At 42.6% G+C, this 21,938-nt stretch overlaps 1 protein-coding gene across 1 annotated transcript in view; it reads left to right on the top strand.

The window, feature by feature from the left end:
• Positions 1-21,938, top strand: part of PTPRG (protein tyrosine phosphatase receptor type G) — a 395,992-nt gene that overhangs the window by 73,516 nt on the left and 300,538 nt on the right. Inside the window, exon 2 of the mRNA XM_041425638.1 lies at positions 12,274-12,378. Coding sequence (XP_041281572.1) covers positions 12,274-12,378 — 105 coding nt within the window. The remainder of the gene's footprint in view (positions 1-12,273; positions 12,379-21,938) is intronic.

The raw sequence follows: 21,938 nt of genomic DNA, 5'->3' as shown, positions 1-21,938 counted from the left end.
GATCATATCAGTTGCCAAATGTGCTCTACGTCTGTCTTTATATTCCTGCACCTTTAAATCTAACCACATGCAGTAGATGATATTTTCTAATCATTGTTACCCTTTTTTATAGCTATTTCAAGTCCTGTGTTCAAATTGGATTTGGTTGTCAGTTGGCAAGTAGCTTGGGTGTGTGGATGCCTCTTTGTAATGCATCAGTTTGTTCATCAGAGAAAATTACAATGTCAGGAGTCCTCTTCCTCCCCCTGCCTGAAATTTTGATGCATGTTTTGCAGAAGTCATGAAAGGATTTAAATCCAAAGCTGAAAAGCCTGACTGGAACTGATTGCTTTGAGCTTCTTGTTTACAAAATATGAATTGGGGGTTAAGAAAAGAAAGACAACAAGAGGTTTTCTTATGAATAGACTTACTTCTGATTTCTCTAGCAAAGACTGTTGTGTGTATGGAGAATGTAAAAAAGAATAGCAATAAAAGTATGTTTAATGGTGAACAGCTTTTTTTTGAGGAAAACTAATTTTTGATGGTCTGTGCAGTATTGATAGAAGTTCTTTGTAATTGCTAGATGCAGCTTTGCTGATCCCTGTCATGGATAGAAGGAGGAATGTTGTCACAGAGCAAACACTGATATGTTGTCAATATTTAATGCATTTGTTATTTAAAAAGTAATTTCCTTATTTTAATGTATTTTTAAATTGCTTAGAGTAAGAGAGGATATCTGTTTTGATACGAATATCTCCTTTTTGTTGACAAACTGGAACACAGAATATCGCCATGAAGAAATCTTTTTAAGTATTGCATAAAAGAGTGAATCCGTTTTTCAACATCGACACAGGCTATCTGGGAGATGGAATATTCTTACAGTTCACAGTGAAAGCATAAAAGAAGCATAAAATACAGAAATAACAACTGTGGAACACATGTGCACTCTTTGGAATTAACTCACCCGGGGGCAGTTATTTTCTAGAGTAATTAAACTTTCTGTGGGTATTGAGGACCATTCTGGGGCTTTCTGAGTCAAGTGGGGACTAAGTATAAAGCTGTATTGCAATTAAATAGCCAAGCAATCTGCCTGGGAAGTGAGGACCTGCAGCAGTCAACACCCTTGTTTCCTGCAGGTGGGCTGAAGTCTTCAGGAGGATTCTCATGATCCTTACGACAACAATTACATCTGTCAGGCTGCAGGCTGTACACCAGATTTCTCTGGCCTTTCAAGGCACAGTACTTTTGTTGTGTTTCTCAGTAACTGAAGTGCTTGTAATAAGTGTAGGATTAGTAGCACTGGGGATGGGAGTGGTTGGGAAGGGAGCAGCGTTCTGTGCCTGAGCCTTCCTGGGATGAGATGCTCTGGGAAGGCAGAGCTTGGCCATGGAGTGTGCAGCTCCTGGCTGGTTTCACCCATGCCAGAGAGTGAAGGTGTCTCCTGCTGGGCTTTGAGGCTTTTCAGGAATGCTGTGTGCCCCTCTCTGCTGGTCGTGTGCTCTGCTCTCAGCCTCAGCTGATCTGCAGTGACACTCAAGCAAAGCCTGTGTTGTTTCCAGCACTTGAGTGCACTGAGCTCCTCCTCTCAAACCTGCCCCTTGCTTACTCGAATCGTGGTGTTCTTCTGGGCTCCCCTGGGTCTGGCAGAAGGTGAAAGCATCCCTTTGTTCCTTACTGAGCTCTTCACCTCCTCCTCTTTCACTCATGTGCTGTGAGAGCACTTCTTGCCTGAAGATCACCATTTCTGAGTGCTCTAAAATCTAGCTCTTTATGAGGCTTGTTATGAAAATTGATGTATGAAACAAGGAGGTGGAGGGTGGAGTGAGGCACTGGAGAGGGTGACAAGGAGCATACCAGGACTCAGCCAGGCAGGGCTCAGCAGCCTGGGCTGAGGCTGCCCCAGCCAGCACAGAATAGGAGGGTACAAGGTTGGCTTTAAAGGTGCTTGGATTCATTTAATGTGTCATGTGTCATCCCCTGTCATCCCTCCCTCCCCTGCCCCAGGTCTCAGATTTTTTGCTAAAAATGAATTTTACTTTTTTTTGAGTAATAGGCCTCAAACAGCATGTGGCACTGCAGTGACAGGCTTGCCAAAAACTGTCTAAAACTGAGTTATTGCTTCCAGTATCTCTGTGCATGTGGCCCAGGATAGCAATTGTCTTTTTCTGCAGTGGTATTGCAGCATGAACTTTCATCTAATTCATTATCCACCCTAATACTCAAGTCTTTCTGCATTACTGCTTTCTAAACAGCACTCTCTCACTTCATTCCTGCACTGATTATTATTTCTCCCCCACTGCATAGCCTTACATTTATCTTCAGTGGAATGTCTCACTTACATCAGCCCATTTCACTGAGCTTGCCAGGCAGCTGAATATTTTTGAGACATTCTTGCTCGCTTCTCCTCCTCTTGGTTTAGCATCATTTACATTCATGGGCTGTGGGGTTGGCTTTGTCCTCCAGATGGTTGAGTTGTTTGGATAGGAAGGGACAGTGACCCTGTGCCCTTTTTCAGCCTGTGCTGCATGCCACCCCTGTATCATTACAAAGTGAGCACCACTGCTGATAATAATTGGTCTATTTACTTCATCTGAGCTCTCTTACTGCTTCCTTTTGTCTGTTTGGTTTTGGTTTTGTGGAGGTTTTTTTTTTTTTTTGTGTGTGTGTGTGTTTTGCTTTGTTTGTTTTTGCTTGATTTGGGTTTTTTGTTCTTGCTGCCAAAGGCTTTAATGCTCTTGCTCCTAGTAGTATGAGGTTCTATGTCAAGGTCTTTATTGAATTCTCTGGAGACAAATGACCAATGAACCGAGTATTAATTTGGGATTCTAAACAGCACCAGACCGTCCTGCTGGGAAATTTACAGAAAAAAGTCTTGCCTGGGTGAAAACACTAATGGGAAACTGAAAAGCCAAGATGGAAGTTTGATTCAGTTCACAGATCAGCTCTTCAGTATTTAGTGTCTTCTCCCTTTGAACAGTGCAACTTATTTGGAAGGAGAGAGTTTCTCAGAGTGGTGGGTCATGTTTTTGGGGCATATATCCCAGACTAACAACTTGTTCAGTCAGTACCAAAAACCCCCTCTATTTATGTCAGTTTCCACTTTAGATTTATATTTTGGGAAATAAGCGTGGATGAAACCCTTTGCTACAAAATCTGTATGTCATGCAAGCTGTCGGTATAAAAAAAAAGATGAAAAACCTTGTTTTGTGGATCATATGCCAAATTAAATGCATTTTTACACAAATAAAAATAAATGTTTGCCTGCTTGGTTCTACTCAGCTTTTAAGTTGGATCCCAAAATAATTTTTGTGGATCTGGCTGGAATTGCTGTCACATGCTGGAGGCACTAAATCTGGCTACCTGGGCACTACTGATCTGTTTCAGCACAGAATGGCACAAATCTCAAGTTATTTCTGCTCAGTCCAGGGGAACGTGCACATTTATGCTCTTCCATCTTTCCTCCAGGAGATTGTGCAGCTGTAGGTGGCGAGACCTGACTGCAAACTGAGAGGAGGACATCTCACAGTGGGACTAGAGCATTTCTCCTTTCTTTTCTTAAGTAGTTCTTTATTGAGCTTTCCACCTTCAGCATTAATTTGAGAGCCGGAACCAAATAACCAGGAGGAGATTGATGTGGCCTCACTTTATTTCCCACAGTCGATAAATTGTTAAATGGGCCAAAGGACACAGGTTAAAAAAATCATTTTGTATAAAGAAGGAGGGATTTTTATTAGATGACAAGCCCCTTTCTGTGAAAATTTGATAGTGGGGCATGTTTGATCTCATGTCATGCAGTGGAGCAGCTCTGTTGGCTTCATAAAGAGCCTCAGTGGGACTGAAATCAGCACTGTGCCCTGCATTTTCTGCTGGATAAATGCTGGGTGTGCTGCTCCTTCAGAGTGGAGGAGGCTGAATTTGGGGTGAATTTGGGGGATGCCTTGGAGTGAGGACTCTGTGAGCCCTGGGAGCAGGGAGTGCAGAGGGGAAGCTCTTGCCCAACAACAGTTGTCCTCTGGGGGTTCTGCAGAAGTTTGGCAAAAACCTTGGTTTGTAGGTAGATGTTTGTCTCTACTGATGGAATGCAAAGGGGCTTTTAATGGGTTGATGGGATGAGAAATGAAATTATAGGTTGTCAACAAGGAGGCAGGAATATGTCTGGAAGGATGGCAGTGGGTGGACAGAAGTCATGCACAAAGCAGGTCTGTGTCCCACGGTCCTTGCACGGTTCTTTGGAGGAGTCTAATAGTTTTTTTATCAAGATATTTCATGTACTTGGGGGAATCCATTTTGAAAATTTAATAAGGCTGTACTACCACAAATGCTGGCAGTCGATGCAAGCAAATTATTTCTAGAGCAGTCGATGCAAGCAAATTATTTCTAGAGCAGAGAGGTGGAACTGCTGATTTTGCATAAGTTTGTGTGTTTTTGTGAGTACTGCTGGATTTAGTGAAATGATAATGGTATGATTCTGCATTAAGCAAGGCACTGGAAGTACAAAATACTCCATTAAGGTCATGTTTGTTTGCTATTCAGAGGGTGCTCTTTCAACACCGTGCGTGCTGCAGCACCTGATTATGTGAGAATAAGAGTGAGACGGGTGGTTCTGGCCATGGCATTTTCTGTTGCAAAACCCTTAAAGTTTGGGCACTTGCCATAAGGCAAGAAGTGAAATAAAGCTCCCTTTTGCAACTGTTAATCCATTGTACAAATTCCATTATACGTGTGTGGTTTATACATCTCCCGTATAAACCGTGCCATGAATGAAGAGACCAAAGCAGCCCTCTCAGAGTGCCTGGGCTCATGGGTTGAAATCTCCTCCACACAAATATACTGGGCTGCTTTGGGGTTCCAGCTTGTTCCAAGCTTGGCTTCAAGCTTGTCTTTGTGGAAACAGTGCAAAGGTGCTGGAGCTGTGTGAGCAGTGACTTTACCCCAATATCTGGGTTTTCACTGCCTCAGCTCACTCTGCCCAAGCTACCCGAGGTACTGGAGAATTTACTGAGTTTATGTGTTTTCTCCCAAGTACCTGCTGTGATTCTGTCAGAACTGGCTGAGGGAGCATCAGCTTCCCTGGAGGTCAGCCTTGCATATGAACCTCTGAAGTTTTATTTCTGTGTTTGCATCACTCATTACTACAAATAAAATTCAGAGGTGACAGGACCCTGTGAAGTGCAGTGGGGAGAGAAGATGAACAAGGATGAGGATTCCTCCTTTCAAGAAATGCAGATAATGATGGTTAACAGGAGTCTGAGGGACTGTGAAGGATGCACAGACCAAGAGTTTTCAAGGTTACAGAGTTTTCAGCTGCTTCCAATTATTTTTCTATCTGACTACCAAAATCAGAAGTGTCTAAAAGGACTCCAGATTTTAGAATATAATGTGCTTTAGTCTTTTTTAAGGCATCTCAGCTTAGATGCCTAGAGTACCAGTCTATTTGAAAACTTTGTCTTAAAGGTAAATGGAGTGTATTTCTGTATTCTCTGGGAAGTGTCGGAGAACAGTTTGGTGGAATAATGGTTTTACAATCAGCTGGTTTTGGTGTGTCTGCAGTTCCCAGAGTTGGGGGATGAGTGTTCCTGGGATGCTCAGACTTCATTTCTTCAGCTGTTGCAGTGTGACATGAACAGCAGACCCTCCTTCCTGGAGGAGCCCCACAGTTGCCTGGGATATTTTTTATGCACTTTCTCCAGGGGGAAAAATACCAGACTGGTTTGTTTGGTTCTTTTCTCATTACATGTAGCTCACACATGGGTAGATGGGAGCTCATGTTCCACAGACTGAGAGCCCTTGGTCTCAGGGTATTCTGCAAGTTCTCTGGCAGAAGCTTTGCTGCAGGGCACCATCCTCTTGGCAGGGGCAATGTTGCAGTTGGTTTATGTTGTGTGGCTTTATCTTGAGGTGGAAGTTGATGGCACTGTTTGTTATCTGGCTGACTGCTTACTCTGAGCACAAGTGCTGCAGGTGATGCTGGTTGACATCAGTGGTCCAAATTTACCAGCTATGTCACATCTTGCACAGCTGATGCCAGCTAAGTGTAAGCCATGAAAATGCAAAATCAAGCCCTTTCTAATCATCCAGCAGCATCTGTCTCTTCCTGGCCTCCCAAGCTTCTTTTTCTGTGTCCCCTTAATGGAGCATCATTAATGCAACTCGAAGTTGCCTCACTGTCTTGCTAACGAGCTTTGCTCATCTTGATTATAAAGCCAGGCAGGCTGAGAGCAGGAGCTGTGACTGAAGGGACTGGTTTGCTTCTCCTTGGGAGGGCACCTGCTCTGGGGAAAAGTGTGATGGCACTGGGCACCACAGTACAGTGCGTGCCCAGGGTCTGCTTTGGCATCACAGGCTCTCTTGTGGCTCTTAAACTCCATCCCTTGTAACACAAGAAGTCTCTGCTGCAGATCTCTTTTCCATTGCTTGTCCACTCCTGATCTGCTGCTCAGGGACTTGCATTATGTTGATAGGTTGGAGTATTACAAAATTGCACTGCATTTAACTCATGGCATTGAACACAACAGGTTAGCAAGGGGCACACCTAGTGACTGCTATATTCATGTTTGGGATAAGGGCTTTTAATTCTGCCAGTTAATTTAATCCCCATAGTTTGACAGAGTGTTCCTTGAACTATTTTTCATCTTCAAATTGCATTCTGCTGGTAGGTTCCTGTAGAGGCCTGCTGTGCTCTGCATTTATGTTCTTGTTCTTAGGATTTGTGCTGTTCCCACATCATCTATCAGACACGTGAGAGAATGAATGGTGTGAGAAGCCTCCGTGTCAGTTTTACGAATGGACCTGTGGATTCCTCTCACACAGGAATTAAGGGGCTGTCTGGGTGACTGTCACCTGGGAAAGGGACATATGTCTCTTGGCAGATGTAGCATCTGGTTACCTGTTATTTCACTTAAGTTGCGAGAAACTCGTCATTTTCAACTCCCATATTTCATTAATGGAAAGCTGTGAAAATTGGTTGTGTGTTCATAGGAGAACAGATTCTGGCTTTTATCTGATAATGGGAAGAAATCTCTGCGGCATTATCAAGGGATGAAGTCTCATTCAGAATATAATTTGTTGATGCTGTCTGACCACTATTGTTGTTGTAACTTCCATCCTCTATTTTAGACCTCTTTGGCAAGGTCTAAAATAATCTGTAAAATATGGAGATACATGTCTGAAAAGTCTGTTTAAAAGTAATGCACTATCAAAATGGATTGGCCGTGCCTGAAATATTTCTAGATTTATTTGCTGTCAAAGGGTGGTAAAATATTTAAGGCAAATAGCCTAGTTGTGTTTAGGAATTTGACCATGAAAGGGCCTAGGGAGATGAATTTAAGTATTATTTATACTAATTGTGCAAAATATTTTAATTGCCCAATATTATAAATTTATTATCTATCAGTTTCCTCCCTCTTCTTTTCTTCTTTCCTTCTGGCTCATTTGGCAACATTTATTCTAAGAAATTGCCCGGAAGCCTGAACTCATTTCAGCAGAGCGTGTGTTACAGTGCATAGCATTGCAATATCTCCGGCTTACCTGCTTCTCTTTAGCACACTCCAATTAAAATACAGTGAAGGCACCTAGATAAAGGTGCTGCTTTTTTCTGGTGAGGCTTGCATAAAGCTTTAGGCTTGCAGATGGGTGTCTGGGATCACTCATTTCTTTATCTCCATTTAAAAGATGGTACAAAAGCCCTTCAAGTAATGTCTCTGTGCTTTCATGCCTTTTTAAAATGCAGTGCTGTGCAGTCTTCAAGAAAAGAATGGTTTTCTTAGTTTGGAAAAGTTGCTTTTCTGCAGGCATTGATTTGATACAGAACTAATTGCTAGAATACCTTATGATTTAGTGCTTTTTTCATTACATGTTAACAAGATCTTTTCTTAAACTTCCTTGCTTGAAGTGTTCTCATAGTGTGACACTAGTCCAGACTCCAATAGACAAGGCTCTGTCTCCAAAGGCTGGCTTGAGCTTTGTGTTGAACCACTCACTTAAGAAGTTCATACACATTAGGGACTAGGAATAAAACTGTGATTCAGTGGCTACTATAGTCCACGGTGGCAAGAATCAGAATGATTATGAGGTGGGCAATGTGTGTACCTTTGAATCTGTCCCGTTTTAGTCTGAAAAAAGATTTGTGTGCAGCCCTTGTCTTCAAAGAAAGCTTAGAAGAATGTGAGTGTGGCACACAATCTAGTTAATCTACTGTTATAACTAATGATTTCACCATTCAGACATAATGTATCGATCTTGAAGGATTTTTCTTTCATAGCTGATGGCTTGATACCTTTTAAACACTAACGCCGAGGGTATAATCTCTCTGAATAGTGTAATAGCTTTATATTTAAGGTAGATTGGGGATAAAATTTTGTGTTTTCATGTGAGCTATGAATACCAGTAAGGTACTCAGGCAGGAATTACCTTATCGTACCTTTGAGGGCACTTATCAAATAATTTTTATTGGAAAGTTAATATGTTGAGTCAGAGTGAATGGAGACTGCTGAGGATGCTGAGTGCTCAGCACTGCGTTGCTTTTGCCGTCTGCAGATCTGTGGCCCGGGCTGATTCATTTAGCACATCATCGAAAAATCATGTAGCGTTCAGCGCTGCTTAAAATGATATGAAATTATGTGTAAGGGATTTCTCCACGTTGGCTTTGAAGGATCCTCTCCTCCTGGCAGGAGCAGGGCTCCACAGGCTGCGGGTGCTACGCTCAGCACACACCGGCGCTGCGCCAGCAGCCAGGGGAGCTGCGCAGGGTTTAATTTCATGCTTGTGTATCTGAGTGTGCAATCGCTCCCTTTCTCTTTTAATCGTGGATCTGCAAGCCTCAGACCACACGTTATGGTCTTCATTTCCCCTCTGCAATCAGCACTGGCTTGATGGATCAAAGGAAACTTGCGAGGCAAGGGTTTCTGCTGTGCCTTCCCTTCATCTCTCCCTCCTGCTCTCTGTCCCTCTAATCCACCCCTCTAATTTGGCTGCTCCATGTTGAGCTTTCCTGGAGCATGTTCCTGCCCCTCTTATTGTCCTGATTTCCACTTCCCCAACTTTTGCAGGGCTCCCAGAAGAGAGGAGCCTCTCCTGTTTGCTCCCTGTCAGACCAGCCTGCCTAATTGCTGGCTTTTCTCCAGCATCCAGCTCTGCAGGAGTGGAGCAGGAAACCACTTGGCTGCTCCCTGTTCTGGAGCTGTTAACTGTCTCTCAGCTTAAAAAAGACTTCTGGAATCCTGTAGTGATTGGTGCTAATATAACCTAAATATTTTCTCAAAAACTTAAACTTCCACTGGTGTCAGGCTGTTTTGGTCAGAAGTTACATTCCCACCTCTCTGCCCCAAATCTGGAAAAAGTAGTGATTTTACCCAAAACATAAGATTGCTTTGCTGTATGAAGCACTTAATTTTTTGAAAGAGCTTGATTTGAATGCTTTGGCTCTTCCAGACATATCTGAAAAGCCCCACTGTATGCTCTGCTCTGTACCTTGGACCTCTTGAGGATGGGACAGTCACTGACCCCAATTAACACCGAAGAACAGAAGCACCATGAGACTGAGTCTGCCTTTCTGAGATGACTTGACCACTGTGAGATATGGCCAGCAATATCTGTTCGTTCACTAGCACAACACCACTTGTGTTTTCTCATGTTTCTGTGGCTTGTGAAGAAATGCCTGGCTGTACTGTGAACAGGCTGAGGGAGGGAAGAGGGTGTCATGGCATGATTTTTGTAAGAGCCAGAACCTGTCCAGTTCACAGGTGGCCAGAGATCCTGAGCTAGCATCCTTTTCCCAGAGTTTCTCCAGCTACCCAATAAGTGTATATCTTCTCTAAATTGCTGATGACTACTGAATTACTGCATGTTTATAAGGGGATTGTTATTGACATTAATGTTGGGCTCTCTAGCAGTGGTGCAGGGTTTTATTTAGAACAGGATGTTTCTTTCTCAGTTTGTTTCTTTTTCAGTCCTACAGAAGCTATTTAGTAACCAGCAAGTCTCTTCCCCTAGTTCTCTGCAAAGTACTTGAGCTTCCTCCTGGTCTGTAACATCTTTTATGGTGGAAATAAATTTCTGTACAGCATGTCTCTTCATCTTTTAGAAATACAGATAGATGCACAAATCTATTAAGTATCTATGCAGAAAACTAAAACTGCATCTTTTCATAAGAATATCAGGTTTATAATTGCATGAATAAGATGCTGACTGAAGCAAATGTTCAATTTCACATTAAAGTTAGGCATTCATAAAGGCTTGGATTTGCATAATTTAATTTTCTGCACAGAAGACACTGAAAATCAGTGGCATGATTCATGGCCATACCATGGTTACTGTGAGGCTTTTTGATGGCTCCAGCTATAAGTACAGAGGTGTTTACAACCTGAGATGTTTTTCACTGACTCACCACCTGTACCTTCAACAAATATAGATTATTTAGACTCAGTGCCTCTCTCTGGATGTAAAGGCTCACAGGAGGGCTCACTGAGCAGGAGCACCTTGTTCTTTGGAGGAGGTAGTGTCCAATCTTCCTCCTGCTTGAAAGGTTCAGACTTTTTCAACAAGAAAAATCCCACAATTACTTGTCTTCCCTGTAGAGGATGCTCAGAAAAAAGCTGCTGTCTTTCATTTTGTAACAAGGAGAGGCTTCAGGTGTATTTGTCAGCACATGTGATTTTTAAGTGACTAAGTTGGCCATTTTTTCCTGATATCCTTTCCAGCCATCTGCCTAGGCTATTTCATTGTTCTCTTCCTTGGGCTTTTCATGGTCTCTTATCTTTGTTCAGTTTTGCCTTTTTTTGCCAAGAATGTTTGGGTCTCCACATCCCACACCCATTCTTTCCTGCCGAAATGAGTGCCTGTTAACTCCCAACCACGTAAACGTATAAAAGTAAATAAAGAGAAAACAAAAAGACTGAAGTAAGATGTTTAATTTAGTATTTTTAGAGAGGAAAACAAAGTATGTGAGGTCGTGTTGCCTACAAATTCTGGTAGCATGATGTGTTCCAGTGTTTCTAGTTCACAGCCTAGGGTGAATTTAACATTTAGAAAGTTGCCAAGGAATCTGGAAAACTCATTCAAATGGCACAATTAGTACCTTTGCTTTCACAAGAGATGATTTGGCAGGGGCAAACCTGTACTGCCTTTCCTGAAATTGCACTACTTTTCCTACCACTTCAGGCTTCCAAAACGTGCAGAAATCCACATTGCAGAGGGAAGGTTGTACCCAGAGCTGTGCATGACCTTGGGCACAGCAGGATCTCTGCTGCTATGGTGCAAGAGCCTCCCAAAAGCTTTTCCAAAGGGAAAGAAAGGCAAATTCTGAGTTATTGGTGCATGATGTTCAATAGAGTCCTGTTCCAGGCTTGTCTCCAGCCCAGCTGTAATTGGCTTGGGAATAGAAGAGAATGCAGCTTGGTGACTGCATATGGGTAGCAGTGCTTCATGGGGTTTTCTGAAGCTTTAATTTGAATTATTCAGCTAGTTTCTTACTGATCAAATAAGTGGTTTGGGAGAAGTTGGGCATAAATTTCCATAAAGCCATTTGGTGCATACTTGTTCCTCATTCCATGTCTATGGATCTAAGGTGGTTTTTGTTTGTGTGCATTTATTATGGTGCTCTGAAAAATGTAGTTGAATTTATTACAGACTTTCTACTGACATTTGTGAATTTACACACCTCCACTTTGGTTCAATCAGATGCATAGAAACAATAAGCCAAATCTGCACATAAAAAGCCCAAATACCCCACATCATCATGGAAGCAATTCACTCCTTTACAAAGGGAAAAAATAAAAATTATTGGAGGTATAAAAGAAAAAGTCCTGGGATGGAATGTAGGTGGGTAGGGGTAGGATGTGGGGGTTTTTTTCTGGTTTACTTGAATTTAACACCTTGTAGCTTGTGGAGCTTTACAAAGATTTCTCCATTCCTGTTCTCTCCCTTTCATGCTGTAAGTCACTGGTATGGCACATTGGGTGTTTTGACAGACATAGTTTGGTAGTCATTGGCAAAGTAAACTTAACTTCAGGGTCTAAACAGAGAAAATTTGGTTGTATGTCAAGGCTCATATTGTTTGTTTGTGTACATCAGAATTTCCTTATGGAAATTACTGGAGTTGCACAGACATCCAGACCAGAATAATGGCATCAGTGAGTCCTGGCTTCTCCTTTGGATGTGGGGAGGCTTCAGCCTGTTAAATTCTTTTAAGCAATCCCCAGTTTGTACTCTCTGCTCAGCAAAGATTGAAGCTTCACTCTGCAAACTCCAGGGAACCAATACCACTTTCCTAATGATTCCTGTTTCTTTTCTTGCCAGCTCTGACCGAAGGTTATGTGGGCTCTCTGCATGAGAACAGACATGGGAGTTCTGTGCAGATCCGCAGGAGAAAGGCTTCAGGGGATCCTTACTGGGCGTACTCGGGTGAGTGACTTGTCTTCTTCAGAGCACTGAAACATGACATGTCTCCAGAATCAAATTGTTTACTTGCATTTATTACCACTGTGCTCAGTTTAAATTAGTTTTACAGTGTATTTTCCTCTTCTGCCTTCCTTGCAAATTCCCCCCGTACACACCCCTGCCATTCTTGCATTTCTGCTATTTACCTGCAGCATTTGCCTCATTCTCCTCCTTATTTCGGTCTTGTTTTCATTTCAAATTCCCCCCGTACACACCCCTGCCATTCTTGCATTTCTGCTACTTACCTGCAGCATTTGCCTCATTATTGTCCTCCTTATTTCAGTCTTGTTTTCATTTATTGAAATACCCTTGGTCAGGCATGTTCCCCAACTTTTCTTTGCTCTTCTGGTCTAATGAGTACATTCCCAAGCTCACCATTTTGTGCCTTCTAGGAAGACTGTAAGCATCCATATATATATATCCAGAGTAAAAAAAACACAACAAAACAAAAAACCAACACAATTTTTACAGTTATTTGTTTCTGTGCATGTATTTTTGTGGTAGTGTATAATGACAACAATGAGACTTGTCAGTGCATTGAGCCAGGATGTGTGGTGCTGAAAAGATAGGATACTGGAAGGGTATTTTATTGTTTGTCCCACTGCTTTCACAAAGTCTTATGGAAGAGCTCATGTACCTGCACAATTTTGAAATACCACAAATAAAAATACACTTCAGAATGATGTCTTTGATTTGCTGATTGCTGTGTTCTAGAAATGGTGTTAATAGCTATATTGACTCTGTGGAAGATAGCCAATATCTAGAAAGATTTTATGAAGATTTCAAGCATTATCTCGAACTTGTGTGTGCTTTTCTGGAAGATCTGAGATAGGTTTCAGACATTTGTTGCTTGTCCAAGAGGGTTGTTGTGCAGGGCTAGTTTTAGTTGAAGGAAAAATATTGCTTTCTAAGAGGTCTGAATGGTGATATAAATATGCAACTGTTACTTTTTGACTGCCAACACCCCTCTTTTATCCAGACCATTTATTTCATTGGGAATGAATGATTATAGGTAAGTGTAGAGGTTTTTTCCATCAATATACACAAGTTATCTCCATTAGATCTCAAAATACAATCTATCTCATTTGCAAATGGGGTCAGGCAAGTAAAATAAATCTAAACATTTCAGTAATGTAGGACAAATGACCACTTTTGATTTTCAGCCAGTTCAGCCTCTCTTATCTGATGCCATTTCATTCATATTTGCTCACTGAGGGGATCAGAGGTAATGAAAATGCTGAGCTTCTATGTTTAGGTTGAAAGTGGGAATAAATGGTGGGTGGCAGAGCCCAGATACCAGACAGATGTTTGTTTCTAGCTGAGCACAGTGAGGAGGATGATCATGTTATCTGTTTCTTTCTCCTTGTTTCCTCATTCCCCAGAATATTTCCCAGGAACCCTGAGCAGGGCTTGGCTAAGCACTTCATGTACTAACATTTGTCCTGTGGGCAGGGTTTTGGACATGCCTAGAAAGTTTGCATCAAATGAGCCCACAGAGAGGGGAAACTTCACTCTGCAGTAAGCAATTAGCCTGTGCCAGTGGTTTCCAAGCTCTGTTACAGACATTATCTGGTAGGCTGCTTCCCTTCCCTATCCTCAGATGGTCAGGCCAGCTCCCCTCCAGTTATTTGTACAACAGCTGCTGGCCCAGCCCCAGCAATTATGGGCAGGGAAGGAGGCTCTGCTGGGCTGAGGGCTGGTGAGTCTGGAGTTTCTTCTGAGGAGGGAAGGCAGTAAACAAGGCCAGGATAGCCCCTGACAGCCCTGGCAGTGGGCAGCTTCTGCTGAGCCCCAGCACAGACCATGTGTGCTAGGCTGAGCTCTGGCTTCATATTGATTTCACTTGAGTATAACAGATTTACAGCAGCATAGGTCTCTATGTTTTTATGGCTGTGCCTGCCTGCTTGCAGAGATTTTGTATTTTTGGGCTTAAGATTTCTGTAATAAATCCTGAGTTTGGGGGTGGAGAGGTCCAAGAGCAGGCAGCCAGTTGTGGTTTTCCTGCTTGGGGGTGGGAAAAGGGCCATGTTGCAAAGAGCCCTCAAATATCCATCTTCCACAGGATATATCTGTCCAATACTGTGCTTTTAGATTATTTCCAGTAGCCTGTAGGAAGTCCTTCTGCTGCTTGGAGCTCTTGTGGAGGGTGAATGGTCGAGGGGCTGGTATAAACTCTGGAGATCAGGAATTTTCCTGGTTTTATGAGTGATCTACAGCATTACCCTGTGCTGCCTGGTCATATTGATCCTCTCAGGCACAAGAGTTTAGAGAGGAGAAACTTCAGGCATTGATCAGGTGTTGAACAGCCTTGTAACATTTGCATGGGGTACCCACATCCCTAAAGGCACCTGTGGATGTGAGCTCCAGTGCCTTGTGCAGAGCTGCACCACACTTCTCCTCTCACTGGTTGGAAAGGATTTTAAGCCTTCTAAAATAACCCTGTCTACAGACACAATTCTGACTATAACATTTATTCTAGTTCAGAAATAAAACTTGCAAAAGTAAAGACTAGATAATTAAATGAAGAAGGCCCATTTTGAATGGGTTCTGTCAAAAAGACAGCAGGAAACACAATCAGCCCTTTACAAGAAACTTCATTAAGTCTCTGCTAGCAGCTCTTTAAACCAAATTCAGAAGTGAGCAAACGCTGAAAACAGAAGACTAGCTTGTCTTTAAATAGGAACAGCAAAACTGAACAGAGACTGACATCTCCTAGATGTTCTTTTTAGGATTTTTAAGAAGCTCAAATTACATTTCTGGGGGAATTCTCTATGCATGTGTATTCCTGTATGTTTTGGCAAAGTACTTATTGTGTTATTTATAGTATGATTTTCAGTATTGACATGATTGTGTCTTAGAGTTTGCCAAAGACTTCCTAAACTGGGACTGGCCACATTACTTGTAGTGCAGCAGAAATGTGGAACAGGCACAGCACAGTCACAAGAAGCAGGTGTGGATCCTGAATGTGTTTCACTGCAGTCTGCTTTTCCAACTCATCTTTTCTGCTAGGCTGACCACTGAATGGACAGGTTCAAAATTATTTTTAGCACACCTTTATAATTGCCACAGAACTCAGTATGTTTCTAGTACCCATCATAGTGACAGATAGTAGCAGTTCATCTGCTTTATCATCAGTGTGGACATATTTTTGTCAATATGTAAACTGATTTTTAAACAAAAAACCAAAACAATACTTGAAACAAATGCCTACAGAAATATGCAACTGAAACATCTTCTAGGTCCAGGGCTTTCTGACTGACCCTCCCTTGTGTAATGTATGCTTCTTCACGGAGCATAACATTCCAGACCTTTAAAGATGCCTCTCAGTGTCAAGTGTTGCATCTGTCAGTTCTCAGAACACTTTGCTGGTAATCTGACTAGGGCAGACCCTAGTTTGCCTTGCAGTAGCCCAAAAAATGAGTAGCTTCAGGGTCAGGGCCTTAGGCGGAGATTACAGTGTGAGATGCTGATGCAGATGGTTGTACCTTGAGTGATGGCAGCTCTGGAGGACTTTGCCTCATACTGGTCTTTTGAAAAGCTGCTGTGCAAAATTAACGTGGCAATCAGAGCATGAGATTGTGGAAAACCAGAAGTAGGAAGGGGCTTATCCAAACCAGGAAACTCCTTTTCAAGTCCTCAGGTGAAAGATGTGATGTCTAATTATTCCTGGTGTTAATTTTTGTGATGAATGCTGTGGAATGGGTCTGCCCTGTTCTGGGGCAGGATGTTGTAGACGATGGTGCTTTTGTCACTGGAGTTCCCCAGCTGAGCTGGGGTGTTGGCAGCGGCAGGGCTGGTGTGCCCTCCTCCCTTGATGACTGTTCTGCTGATCAGCTTCAGTGCTGTGAGCTGACTCATTCAAGAAATACTCTTCTGAGTAATCAAAACCATTTGGGCTTCTCAGAGAACAAAAAAACAGAGGCTGGCTGAGGATGTAGATGTGTTCTTTTTAGATGTTTATCTAACTGTGGCTTTGTAAAAAGAAGACTGTGTAAAAAACTCATACAGTTGTTTTTTTTTCCTTTAATCTCATGGTGTATTCAAGGCACCTCTTTCCTCTTTGTACCTTTAGTCTCTCCTATTCCATGTGAAATTATTTGCACCACTTACAATGCTTCTGTTATTTGTGCATGTCCTTACTGATGTTTTTTCTGTCTAAAACGTTGAATCCTTTCTAAGATTCTGTGCAGCTGCCATGAACATTAGGTGAAGTTAATAGAAGAAAAATAGGCTTTACAAGAGAAGAGATGACCCTGAGAGTGGGGAAAGGTGTCCATTAAGAACAGGAACTTTGGCCATGCTGTCAAGCTAGTGGACACTATCAGTGTGTGAATGCTTTGTCCTACAACACTTAGGCACTTACTGCTGTCCTTTAAGATGCTATTATTTAAAATATAACCGGTGGTGGATGTAAGAATTGAGTGTTCTTCTCAAAAGCAATTGCTGGCATTAAAACAGGAATGATGGGTAATGGTTATTTCCTGAAAGAACAGCAAATGGTGTTAACTGTGGAATGTAACTTGGCCATATCCTTTGTAAATGTGTGAATTTCTCTCTTTGCTTAGATTGTTCTCATTAAATAAGCTGCTAATGTGAATTGGACAGGAAATAATCAGCACATAGCAAGGAAAGCATCAAGACTTATTGAACGGAGAGGTAACTAATGGGCTATTTGCTGTGGTCAGTATTTCACTCCTTCAGTCCCTCAGAATAATAAATCTTGGTATTGACCAAAACTCTGGCACACCATGTGTTCAGTTATCATTCCTCTGTAAAAGTACTCATCTCCCTTAAATGCAGGATAGTCAAAATCAGGAGGCTCTGGCTCTCTTGCTTTCTCACTCTTTTGAGCTGACTTTCTAAAGAGGAGCTAAGCTGAGAGAAGTAGTAAAAGCATTCCCATTAATATCTAATCTGATCAGTAAACTGAGCTTTGAATATTTTTATCTGCATTCATCAGAGATGAATAGTAGTCTTCAGTGAACCCTGCTGGAACCTGCTGCAAGGCATTCGTTTCCATATGCATCTTGTTAGTGGAACAGTTGTTCCAGAAATCAATGCTACACTCTTCCATAAGGGGAACAAAGGAAACCATAGCTGGAGAGTTTGCTGCTACTGTCTGAGCATGAACCCTCATTCTGAACGTGCACAGCTAAAGCACCTGCTGTGTGTTTTCCCAAATAAACAGGAATTACCAGCTGTATATTTTGATTGTTTGTATTCTGACGTTTCTGGTTGATGAGGCTTCATGTCCACGACACTGTACAGATGTGCACGAGGCACATCTGTGTCTGCAGAATCTGCATCTGAGTGTGCACATACCCAGAGGATGTCAAGGAGAGTTCCTTTTATCTTTCCTTAGCTACCCTGCCCCTGTGAAGGGACCAGTACAAAATATTATCTTTTGTTTCTGTTCGGAGAATGAAGAAATGAGTTGTCACAATCCTTTCCCAGAGAAGAGGATACATCTTCCTAACCACAGCTTTAATAAGGAATTCACAATCATGCTTGTGTTGAGTATTTACCATTAGCAGTTCCCTGAGGAGAGCCAGCCTTGCCAGGAGCAGCCCAAGTAGTCTGTATCATTTTTGCTAAGCCATACTGCTGGGGACCACAGCCCTGATTGAGAGTCTTGTCATTTACTTTGTTTGTCTATTGGCAAGTTTCTAAATAATCTGCTAAGGAAACCTCAGATAGTAATTTAGTTTCTACTTAGACACAGACACGATTTCATTATTGAATACCATTAATACTGTTTACTCTCTCTCTTGCCACCTCTTCCTGTGTGCCATGCTAACAGTTTATTCCAAGTACTGTCGTAGTCAATCCTGGTATATCCAGTCTATATTGAAATGCTTGGCTGGATTTTTAAAAGTTGGATGCAGATATGGTGAAATTCCCTTTTTTCTTTCTTTTGGCAAGGTTCTCATTAGAATTTGATGGTTTTCATGCTTAAGTGCATTAAAGCAAATCTCTGATTTTGGAGTGTTGTGAATTTTTTCTTTACTGTTTCTTACCAGATAGGCCATTGGCAGATGAACAGCTTTGAGAGGCTGAAATAGGAGATGTGCAAGGAACCAGTCCCCTCAACTTTCACTCTTCCATGAATTATTTTCCCTAGCACAGCACAGAAGTATAAAATATCAGCAACAGATGCTAGATGAAATCTTCAGAGCTTCAGATGCAGTTGTTCCAGCAGTGCATCACAAGCATTTTCACTTTGCACTGCTGCAATCCCAGCTGTGGTGATCTCCTCTCACATGAGGGAGCACAAAGAGCTGCTTTAGCTGGGGAGGGGAGACCTCTCATTTCTTTAAATGTACTGTGCTTTTTGTTGCATTTTCTTTCAATGTGAACACTGGGACATTTGTGGAAAACCTCTGGAATTACAACAACCAGTGCACTGTTTCAAAGGGCTGAGAATGTGCTAAAGTGCAGCAAAAAAGTTGTCAGTTTAGTTGATCTCTAGGCACTGAAATAAGCAACAGGACAAAATATTTGAAGTTCTTTAGACATAAGAACATGTGAAATGCATATATTTTAAGCAGGCAAAAGAAAGATGGATTTATTTGGGTGGCAGCTGTGATACAAGCTCGGCAAATGGGCTGGAGAATACTCAGAAAATTTGAATCTGCTGTTTTTGAGGTTCTTGAATGATTGCAGTGATATATTGAAGTTCCAATCTTGATTTCATATGTAACTGAACACATATAGGAGAATAACAGCGAGGAAAAAAGTATGTGAACAGCAAGGATACTTCAGTGGGAAACAAAGCAAGCACGGAAGCTCTGAATAGCCTTGTAGTGTGTGGTTAAAAAAAAAAAAAAGTAGCTTGGCACAAACATTATTGCAATAGTCCAAGCATGAAATAATCAAGGAATGAATGAGAATTGTAGTTGCAGGATTATAAGCAGAGTCTTTGTATGAAATGGCTGAGCCAGGCCAGTACTGCAGTCGATGCAGTAGATGTAGAATTATTTCCATTATTTTTATTATGTCAGATGGTTTCTTTGTATCATCCCAGTCACTGCTCAGAAGATAATATTTTTTTCAGTACCTCTGCCCCAGGAATTGCCCTATCTCTCCCCTTTCCCAAAAAGTGTCTCTATCTTGCAGAATGCGGTATTGCAGATTTAGGGTTTTTAGTCATTATGATCCTTGATGAGCAGCCCTGCCTGCATAAGGAGCAGATCTGCCACGCTGGGCTCCCTTGCAGGGGGAGCAGTGAGTGGGGCTGTAGTGTGTGGTTAACAGCCTGGGCATCCCAGCAGCCTGGGCAGGGCTGCCATGGCACACTGCTGCCATGTGTTCATTCTGTGTCAAAAGGTCTGCTGGAGAAAGGAGGAGTTCCAGGTAGATCCTTTGGGACTGCAGAACGAGTGCTCAGCAGCTGCAGAAGTTCTCATTCTTACAGGGGCTCTGGGGTGGAGGTGTTTGCTGTGGGGCCTGAGGGACAGGGCACTGTGAGTGGCTCTTGCATGCACAGCAGAGTGGGAAATTCAGTGCCAGTCCCAGGGCTGTGCTGTGTCTCTGAGGCCACATGTCCCACCTTATCAGATGCTGATTGAAGACACCTTGGTTGCCTTGGAGACTGCCTCCTCTGGGGAGACCGTGTTGGTAGCACAGCTGTTGTGAAGCTCCTGAGCTAACAGAAGGTCTTCTGGAGGTGATCAGGCTATGGAGCTTAATTCTTCCTTCATCAGCAAACTAGACTTCTCCCTGTGCTGATGCTTTGTTGGAGCTCAATCTGTTTGATGCTTTCAGTTTTATCCAGTGGGTTTGAGGAAGATCATATTCTTTCCCTATTCAATACACAAAGATTTGGCTTTAAGTTACAAAGTGTTTTTTTTTTTTTTTGAAAGACTGCATGTGCCTAAAGAGTTGGATGGGCACACTTTTAACTTGTCAAATTAAATAAATATGAAATCCTGCAATGGAGTGTGGAGCTGTGCATATAAATTACATCCTTAAGCAGCACTTGAGTGATTTTCTGGAAATGTTTTCAACTCTCCTCTGAACTTCTAAGGGTCATCTCTATAGCCTTTCTATCTGAGGCAGGCTATTGGTACTGGAATGATTTATTGAAGAAGTATGTTGCTCTGCAGTGTAAAAATAATGTCAAGCCTCACTGAGAACCTGAGTATCAAACGTATGTTTTTGTAAAGCAGGGAAAGCAAGTGGGTTTAATTCAATTCGACCCTGAATGTATGTTTCCTAAGCGTGTGTTCCCACCCATTCCCATCTCTTTACACTGCCCAGTTGTGAGATGAGTGGGACTGTGGGTTGATAATATTTTCAGGATAATTAGTGAGATGAGTGGTTTCATTTGTGAAGAATCAGGAGCCCTTTGTCCATGTTGCAGAGATACAAAGGCTGGCACTTGACCGGCTGTAGTAAGGGCTGGTGGGTATTGCTTACTCATGGAGGCCTTGTGGTTGAACTCTCAGTAGGGTGAGATGCTTTTGAAACATGTAACTCTTTAAAAAATATCCAAGACTTGCCCAGCAATAACTCTTCCAGCAGAGGAGTCTTTGCTGCCATGAGTATTAGACCTTCCATCCACCTCCACCCTGCCTGTTTTTGTTTCCTGCCAAACAGTACTTGCCAAGTTCAACCTAAGCCAGTCTGTTCTGGCCATGGCTGAAGTAAACCCTGTCCCCTGCATCCCTGTGTGAATGCAGCCTCACTCCACGCACGTTTCTGCACGCTGCTGTAGGGTCACAGCCTGGCAGGAACACACACAGCTGCACATCCCTCCTTGGCACAGCTGCTGGGAGGGCAGCTCGTGCTGTGGGCACAGCTGTGAGGACCAGGAGGGCACAGGCAGGCTGGGTGCCACGTCTCATCACCCCAGTGTGCCTCAGCTGAGGTCTCTGATGCTGCCCCATGCTGCTTTTTTGTAGCTTGATGTAAATTAAAGCATTCAGGTCAACATCTAAGGTGTGCTGCTGGAAGGAAGTGGAGGAGGAGCTGTTCCACGTGGGGCTCTTGATTTCTGACTCTCTTGCAAGGTTTTCTGAGCTGTCTTGGTGTATAAATTTCCTCAGAAATGAACAAAAGAGGAACAGTCCCTGCAGCTGAATGCCTGAAGGTGATGAGTGTTGGCATGTGACTACAGCTTCTGTTGCTTTCCTTATGTGGAATAGTGAAACAAATGTTTCCTGTGTGTCCCAGCTCCCCATAATACGCTCACAGTTAGAACTGAGGTGACAAAAGTCCCTTAAATGTTGATCATTTGCTTTTGCTCTGTGCTGGGTTTGACCTCCCGGGGTCCCTCTGCTGTATTTCACATCATCTGGTCCTTGAGCACTGGGACCCATGCCTTGTGCCAAACTCCTGGACAAACAAACCACTAAATGGATGGGCTCAGAATGAAGAAGTGAAAGTGATGTGATTTACTTTGTGTTTGTGTGAACGTATTTCCCAAGTACAGAAATAAGATTTACCCGGAGGTAGCACAGCAGTGAAGTCATGGAGAGTTGAGATCACTTCATGTTCAGTTTTACATGCTGTCTTTTGCTCCT

The sequence above is a fragment of the Onychostruthus taczanowskii genome, unplaced genomic scaffold (assembly GCF_017590055.1).
Source record: "Onychostruthus taczanowskii isolate IOZ18803 unplaced genomic scaffold, ASM1759005v1 scaffold9, whole genome shotgun sequence".
Classification (NCBI taxonomy): domain Eukaryota; kingdom Metazoa; phylum Chordata; class Aves; order Passeriformes; family Passeridae; genus Onychostruthus; species Onychostruthus taczanowskii.
The sequence above is the reverse complement of the archived record's forward strand: the minus strand, read 5'-3'. Positions and strand labels throughout refer to the sequence as shown.